Genomic DNA, 8,468 nt, shown 5'->3' with positions numbered 1-8,468 from the left:
TATTATGCAAGTAAGGACAGTGTAAGTACCAACTTTTCAGTGTTCTTAATAAAGTGTTGCGATGCAAATAGTTCATTGCACACTTTGACAATCTACAGTGGAATGCTGTTGCACTTGTTTTGAAAAAATTCTAATGGGAAAATTAAGGCAGTCTTTCAAAACAACAACCTGACTCTGAGGCTGAGAAGTCAAACATGTGGGTTTAATGAATTATCCACTAACTCTCTCAAAATAAAATAGGAAAAATATGCTGAAAGATTGGGGGGCACGGTGGCTTAGTGTTTAGCATGTTTGCTTCACACCGCTGGGGTTGTGGGTTCGAATCCTGCCTCTGCCCTTTGTGTGCGGAGTTTGCATTTTCTCCCAGTGCTTCAGGGGTTTCCTCCCCAGTTCAAAGACATGCGTTGTACGCTGATGTCCGTAGTGAGTGAATGTGTGTCAGATTGTGCCCTGCAATGGGTTGGCACCCAGTCCAGGGTGTCCCCTGCCTTGTGCCCAGAGTTCTCTGGGATAGGCTCCAGTCTCCCTGCAACCCTGTGTAGGATAAGCAGTATGGAAAATGGATGGATGGATGAAAGGTGGTTATTATGTATAATGTACAGCATCCTCCAGAAATACTGGCATCCTGGTCAGAGTTGTGGTGGATCAAGAAGCTACCCCAGGAACACTAGGTGTGAGTTGGGAACACAGCCTGAATGAGACACCAGTTTATCACCAGGCACACACACACACACACACACACACACACACATTCACATATTCATTCACACCTAGGGCAATTAACATATCCATTCCACCTACTGGAAGGTTCTTGGGAGGACACTAGAGAACCCAGAGGAAACCCACATGGACACAGGGAGAACATACAAAACTCTACACAAACAGAAACCCAAGCTTTGGATTGAAACCTGGACCTGTGAGGCAGTAATGCTACCCTCTGCACTACCTTTCTACCTGACACCCTTTATGGCAATGAGAAAAAAATAATATATAACACATGCAGTAAGTAATATTTGGGCTCCAACATATAGGGACATTGTATAGTTTTATTTAAACATGTATTTGCACCCTTCGAATATTTTGTGATGCCTTCCCTGGGAGCGAATAACAGCACTGATGTCTAACAATGTAAGAGACACTTATAGAAGGATCTTGGTCCATTCCTCCATGGATAATATTTTAAGAATTCTAAATAAATGTGATTGACCACAGTTGGAGTAAACAAGATGTGCCAATCAATTCCTTTAATATCAAATCATCAGGAATTTAGACATTCAGGCTTTGTAATACCATGCACTGAGACACTGGAAACTTAAGAGTTCTAGCAAAAATGGCTAAAAGGGGGGTTAGTGAACTGTTCTCTTTCTGCTTAGGATGATTATTGCCTGGCTGGGCAGTTTCAGGAAGAATTAATCTTTTGAGGACATTCAGTCAGAGAAATTGCCTAGTCAGATGATAAAGCACTATTATTATTGAAGAAGAGTGCAAATGGCCACATCTGATCCCCCCCCCCCCCCCCCAATATTTCTTCTTGAAATGTTGCATGATTAAAAAGATTGTAATTAGTGAAATACAGTCATGTGAAAAAAATAAGTACACCCCATGGAAATTGTTGGCTTTTTTGACATATTTGGAGAAGCAAACATTTGATGCTATTTGAAACAGTGCCTGTTAATAAAGGTGATACACTCTGACATTTTGTGGTAATTTTCATAATTTAAATGAACAAAAAACATATAAACATGGCACATGGAAAATGTAAGTACACCCCTACATTTATCACACCTTCAAATTCATACAATTTGAAACAGGTGTTCAAGATCGGGATTAGAACCTGCTTCGGCAGTGCAGGTGGAACTTGTCTTATTTATACCCCTCTCATATCTAGTGTTTTGTGTTCCCTTTGCTATTGAGGTGTGTGGTGTCATCATGCCAAGATCTAAAGAGTTCTGTAAGGCCTTCAGAAAAAGGTTGTGGATGCCTATGAGTTTCCAAATTATTTGAAATACATCATTCCACTGTAAGGAAAATAATCTACAATTGCAAAAACAAAAACAAAAACGTTATTCAAACGTCTGGCAATTTGTACAGGACTGGCCATCTCAGCAAATTCAGCCCAATAGCAGACCGTCTGACGCAAAAAGAAGTCTTCAAGAACCCCAAAATTTCATCACAGGATCTGCTAGTAAGTCTAGCAACTGTTGGTGTCTATATATATGTATATATGGCAAGGCCAATTAAATTGTTTGTGCTATACACCAAAGTCTTGAAGTTAATTAAAGTAAGTCTTGAACTTAATTAAAGTAAATTACATTCATATTTGGTTCAGTTAATATTTGGTTGCATATCCATTGCTTGCATTAACTGCATCACGCCTACAACTCATTGACATCCCCATATTGTTGTTGTTTTTCTTATGTGATGCTTTTCAAGGCTTTTCCAGGTCTGATGATTGACTTGGCCAGTCTAAAACCGTCCACCTTTTTCGCTTAATGAAGTCCTTTGTTGAGTTGGAAGTGTGTTTTGGATCATTGTCTTTCTGCATGAAAACGTTTCTTTGAATTACTTTGGATGCATTTTTCTGTAAATCGGCAGACAAAATGTTTGTGTAAACTCTTGAATTCATTCTGCTACTACCATCGTGAGTTACATCATCGATAAAGATTAGTGAGCCTGTTCCAGAAGCAGCCATGCAAGCCCAAGCCATGACACTACCTTCACTGTGCTGGACAGATGAGCTTGTATGTTTTAGATCATGAACAGATCTGTTCTTTCTCCACACTTTGGTATTTCCATTACTTTGGCAGAGGTTAATCTTGGTTCCTGAACTTTTGTGGGTCATCTCTGTATTTTTTTGCAAATACCAATCTGGCTTTCTGATTCTTACTCCTGATGAGTGGTTTGCATCTTGTGGTAGGGCCTCTATATTCCTGCTCTCAATGTTTTTTTCGAACGGTGGATTGTGATACCTTCACCCCTGCCCTGTGGAGGTTGCTGGTGATGTCACTGACTGGTTTTTGGTTTTTCTTCACAGCTCTCACAATGTTTCTGTCATCAACTGTTCTTGGCCAACCCATTCTGTGTCTGTTGCTCAATACATCAGTGGTTTCTTTCTTTTTCAGGACTTTCCAAATTGTTGTATTGGCCATGCCTAATGTTTGTGCAATGCCTCAGACTAATTTTCCCTCTTTCCTCAGCTTCAAAACGTCTAGTTTTTCTCCCATATACAGCTCTCTGGTCTTCATGTTGGCTTATCCTTTTTAACAACAAATGCAGTCTTCACAGGTGAAATAGACAGCTAAAATCAAGAGTAGATGATGAGAGCTATTTATTGTATGAACAATCAACCTAACAGGACACACCTGGATAACAGGAAACACCAGTCAGTCACATGTTCCAATATTTTTCCTTGCCTACAAATTGGGTGGTCTGATACAAAGTGTGCTATGTTCCATGTGGTTTAACACATCTACATATAAATAACAGGAAATAAAAGGTGAAATTCTAAACCCTCTTTTTGTATTCATCTTTTGATCTCAACCCTAAATGTCTTCAGTGTACTGCAAAAACAAATACATTGGCCTTTCTGTTCCAATAGTTTCAGAGGAGACTATATATATTGGGTTAGTAGTTAGCTCATTTTCCCAACACCTCCAGGGTAGGGGTTTGATTGTCGTCCCCACCCTGTGTGTGCAGACATTGCATGTTCTTGAGGGTTTCCTTGGCCAGTCCTCCCCCAGCATTGTATGCTGACTGGCATATCCAAATTGTCCGTAGTATGTGAACGTATGTGTGATTGTTCCCTGCAATGGGCTGGTCCCCTGTCCAGGGTGTCCCCTGCCTTGTGCTCCTCGCAACCCTGTGTCGGATAAGGGGTACAGAAAAAAAATAAAATAAAATAAATTTTATATATTATATATATATATATATATATTATATATATATATATATTATATTATATATATATATATATATATTATATATATATATATATATATATATATATATATATATATATATATATATATATATATATATATATATATATATATAATATATATACATATACATATATACACACACACACACACACATACATACATATATCATATAGGAAACTGCTCATTACACATGACATATGTAATCCTTCTATGAATGGCATAATTTACCCAGATGAGAATGGGTTCCCTTCTGAGTCTGGTTCCTCTCAAGGTTTGTTCCTCATATCATCTTAGGCAGTTTTTCCTTGCCACCGTCCCCACCAGCACGCTCAATAGGGATAAATTCACACACATAAAATTTGTATCCTGTGTTCATATGTTTCTGTAACGCTACCTTGAGACAATGTCCATTGTTAAAAGCGCTATACAAATAAAATTTAATTGAATAATTTTCCTACTGTAATAAAGAAATCTTATATGAAAATATGAAGAGTGTGAGGTACTTTCATTATTACACAATACAAGCATTAGAGATAAACTCGTTAGGGAAGCACAGACTTTTTTTTTGCTTTATTAGAGCTTTCAACTTACAATATAGTACAACAATATTGAGAACATAGCAATAATTAATATAATTTACAGCAATATCCAACACCATAGCTTAAAACAGAAATAGAAAATAATAATAACAATCCATCCATCCATTTTCTGTATCACATATCATACAAAGTGTTGCAGGGAGCCTGGGGACTACTCCAACAAACTTGGGGAACAGAGCAGGGGACACCCTGAATGGGTGTCACAGGGCACAATCACACACACATTCACACGATCTGGAAAGGGCAGTCAACCTATAAGGAATGTCTTTGGACTGGGGGAGGAAACCGGAGTACCCAGAGGAAACCCCAGAACCACGGGGAGAACATGCAAACTCCTAAGAGTGGAGGCGGGACTCTAACCCCCAATCCCGGAGACACGAGGTAAACCTGCTAACCACTATCCAAAAGCCACCATGCCACCCTAGGAATAATAACTAAAAAATAATAATAATAAAGATAAACATGAAAGTAAGGAAAAAAGGGAAGGAAGAGGGCATTACTTGAATGAAGAATTTACACATCCATTAAAGTGAAGAGTTTGTAGGCCGTGCAAATGATACATATTGTAAGTGTTTTTATGTTAACAGAAAGTGAAACTGTACTCAAATAATGTTTTATTTCTGTTTAGAATACAAAAACATGTTTACATTTCTACATTTGTGAATACAGAATCTACACAGAAAAGGAATTAAATTTATAATAAAGCAAGCACTCGGATCTGCTTCAAAATATCCACAAAGAACACTTTCTGGATTAAATGAAAAACTATGCAAAACAGTACTTAAGATAAACAAACTAACATGTTTGCAACACTGCAGAGTTTCACTGCTGTCACTGCACGACCAAAAGAAACGAAGAGGAGCTTAGAAACTCAGTTTGTGGTGACCCGGAAGTGACATTTTAGCAGGAAGTACAAATGACCGAGAAACAAAGATGGCGGGTGATTCCTCAATGGAGCTTCTGTTTTTAGAAACGTTTAAGCATCAAAGCGCAGAGGTAAATGACAGAATCCTGCATATTTCATTATTTCGCAGGGCAGTTTCAATAAAATGTGTGCAAAGTTCGCGTGCTTAATTTTTTGTCGATGTGCTTTGTAAACAAAGCAAGTGAGTTAGCGACGTGGCTAAATGCACTAGCATGTCGGGACATCCAAAAGCGAAGACTGCGGTAATAATTAGCATGTTAAAGTGGTAAAAGTACTAATCCCAGTGACCTGTTATTCTTCTGAAGTAAACATTACTGCTGTATTTAGAGCTCATGGACTTTCAGACTGCGCGTGAATCTGTAGACGGATAGAAATTGATGGCTGTAAACACTGGCAGACTGCAGAGTAGCTAGATAACTGACTCTTGTCTAATTTTTACAATCCATGTACTGTAATTTGCATCGTGGATACAAACAAGATTTGATTATTGCCCTTGCAAGGCACACTGTCTTCCACACTCTTAAGTCACTCATTTTAATACCTGATTTTAATATACAGATCTGCACATCCTCCATCAGTTCCATCCAAGAGCTGTGTTCATAACTTTCACGTGTATTTTGTTGAAGGAACTAGTTTGAAAGTAATGTTCTGTCTCTGAAAGTTTTGATCGAGTGGTATGTTATGTAAAGAGAAAAAAAACATGAAAATAATCCTAGAGGATTTACTGACTACGTTTACATGGACAGTAATAATCTAATTATTGACCTTATTCCGAATAAGACAATATTCTGATTACGGTGTTTACATGAGTTGGTTTTAGAATATTCCTTTCATGTTCCCGTTTTACATGTTATAGAACAATGATCGATTAACGACACACGTCATTACGTCCCCACGCCATGCCATCCGACGTTCCCGCCAGAATTTCACGTATTAACGTACAGTTCGTCTTTGTTATGGTACCGTATAGAGTTTTGGGTGTTTTTATTTTTAATTTTACGAAAGCTTCTAGTGCAGTTAATTATTTGTCATGCTGTACGTGCAAATAGACGACTGCTTGAAGCCATGGGCTGCATCTGCAAATGCGTACTTACCTACTATATAGTAGCCAAAATGTATGTATTTCTCCTACTATATAGTCGGTAAGTATGCGGTTTCGGACACAGCTGTGTCCTGTCGCAGAATGCGGTGAAAACTCCCACACGATCCTAATAGTGTGATTAAGGTGTTTAGATGTCTGTAGTGCGACTAAAACGGGAATACTCCACATGTCCTAATTTGATTTGTGTTTACTTCGAGTATGACTTTAGTCGGATTAAGGTAGTCAATAATCGCTGTTTACATGCTAGTTTCTTAATCGGTTTAATATCTGATTATTGTTGTCCATGTAAACATACTGAATGTTACCTCTCCAAAGCTGAATATTTTCCAAAATCATGTCCCATAGTGGTGTATTCCTATTATACTACAGCAGTTTGTCCATGATTATAATCTTTAATTTATTAATGAACGTGTTTTTTTTTATGCATGTATATATTTACGTTTAATGTCGCTGAATGTCTGTGTGAGGTTATTTCCTGTTATTGCTTGTTATCGACTCTTTTTGTTCCTTTTTCTTGCGCTTAATAAAACAAAAATAATAGCAAGATTTCATTGAACTGAATCCTGAAGACTTTCCTGTACTGAAAAGCATACTGAGTGTAAAAAATAAATAGATAAATTAATTAATCAACACCACCTGACTAATCAGAGTAGAGAATTGAGGAGTGCTGTGGTATAAAGTTGTTCGATTTTTGACCTGCTCTTTCATTTTTATTTTAATTTTTAAGGTTTGCACCAATCCTACTTATTCGATTCTTGATACAGTTGATATCAGTGCTCTGTGGTTTGTTTGTTTTTTGTTTGTTTTTGGATGATGTTGATCTGAAACTAACCATTAACTAGCCATTGTTCAGCCAGTTTCTGTTGTCAAGTTATGCAGGCGTGAAGTCAGGTTGCTTTTAGACAATTTCATCTAATATCTCTCTTGAGGATTTTCCCTGTAACCCGAAAATTTAAGGAACAACACTTACCTCACATTTGACTGTTACAAAGGGCTGATATTGGAGCTCTGTTTTGATAAACCATGAAATGTTCTTGTGTAGGTTTTGACCATAGCAACTGTAACATATTTTTCTTAAAGAGCAAAGGGCCGGTGTGGGTACAGGTTTTCATTCCAGCCAATCAGGAGCCACACCTGATTCCACCTGTTTAATCAGTTGATTTTGGCTTTCAATAGACTCAGGTGTGGCTTCTGCTTGGTTGGAATGAAAACCTGCACCCACACCGGCCCTTTCCGGATAAGATTGGACACCCCTGGTTTAAAGCTCTTTTTATTCGTCAGCTATTTCAAATTATGCACCGAGTCTGCTGTATACTCACAGTAGAAATCATAGCGAGTGCATTAATATGAACCGTGAATCTTTCTCTAGTTTTTCACTAATGTTGTTGGAGAAAATTGAATTTCAGAAAATGAGTTAGACCAGTCAGTTGCCTAAATACATTTGTAGAAATGGCTTTCCTGTCGATCAGTATAATAAAGTTGTCACTTAGAGAAACATAAAATGGAGATAAACAAGCCAAGAATGAACTGTTTGTTTAATAGAAGATACCGAATGTCTTTTCTAGGTCCATCTTGTTGTTGGTTGATATTCTTGTGTAAACGTCATAGTTCTGTGTGTATATTTTTTCTGCTGTAGTTCACAAATGTGGATGTGGTACGGTTTCCGTATGGTGTAATGATCACAGAAGTCAGAATCATCCCTCCAGGTATAAAAGCACACAGCAACCTCCCGGACAGCAGAGCTTTTGGGTAAGAACACAAATTGTGTTTTTTTGCTGCTGATTTATCTCTGGCTTCAGGACTAAAAATGATTAAATGGCTGTTAATGTATATTGAAAGGCAAAAAAAAAACTAATTACAAAATTAAAAAAAAAAAAAATCAAAGATTTTTTTTAAAAAAC

The 8,468-nt window shown here is 37.6% G+C and overlaps 1 protein-coding gene and 1 long non-coding RNA gene across 4 annotated transcripts in view; one reads left to right on the top strand and one right to left on the bottom strand.

The window, feature by feature from the left end:
• Positions 1 to 2,541: 2,541 nt before the first annotated feature.
• LOC128628996 (uncharacterized) lies at positions 2,542 to 8,197 on the bottom strand. Its single transcript, XR_008393295.1, has 3 exons — positions 7,538 to 8,197; positions 4,170 to 4,269; positions 2,542 to 3,859 (listed from the first exon to the last, which is right to left on the bottom strand). It is a non-coding gene; the product is annotated as an uncharacterized LOC128628996 (long non-coding RNA).
• Positions 5,427 to 8,468, top strand: part of virma (vir like m6A methyltransferase associated) — a 27,132-nt gene continuing 24,090 nt past the window's right edge. For all 3 annotated transcript variants that reach the window (XM_017453553.3, XM_017453554.3, XM_017453552.3), the window contains exons 1-2: positions 5,427 to 5,536; positions 8,204 to 8,316. In XM_017453553.3, the coding sequence (XP_017309042.1) occupies positions 5,474 to 5,536; positions 8,204 to 8,316 (176 nt within the window). In that variant the 5' untranslated portion in view covers positions 5,427 to 5,473. The remainder of the gene's footprint in view (positions 5,537 to 8,203; positions 8,317 to 8,468) is intronic.

Source organism: Ictalurus punctatus, chromosome 23, assembly GCF_001660625.3.
Source record: "Ictalurus punctatus breed USDA103 chromosome 23, Coco_2.0, whole genome shotgun sequence".
NCBI lineage: Eukaryota > Metazoa > Chordata > Actinopteri > Siluriformes > Ictaluridae > Ictalurus > Ictalurus punctatus.
Note: the sequence above shows the minus strand (reverse complement) of the source record. Positions and strands in the feature narration are given on the sequence as shown.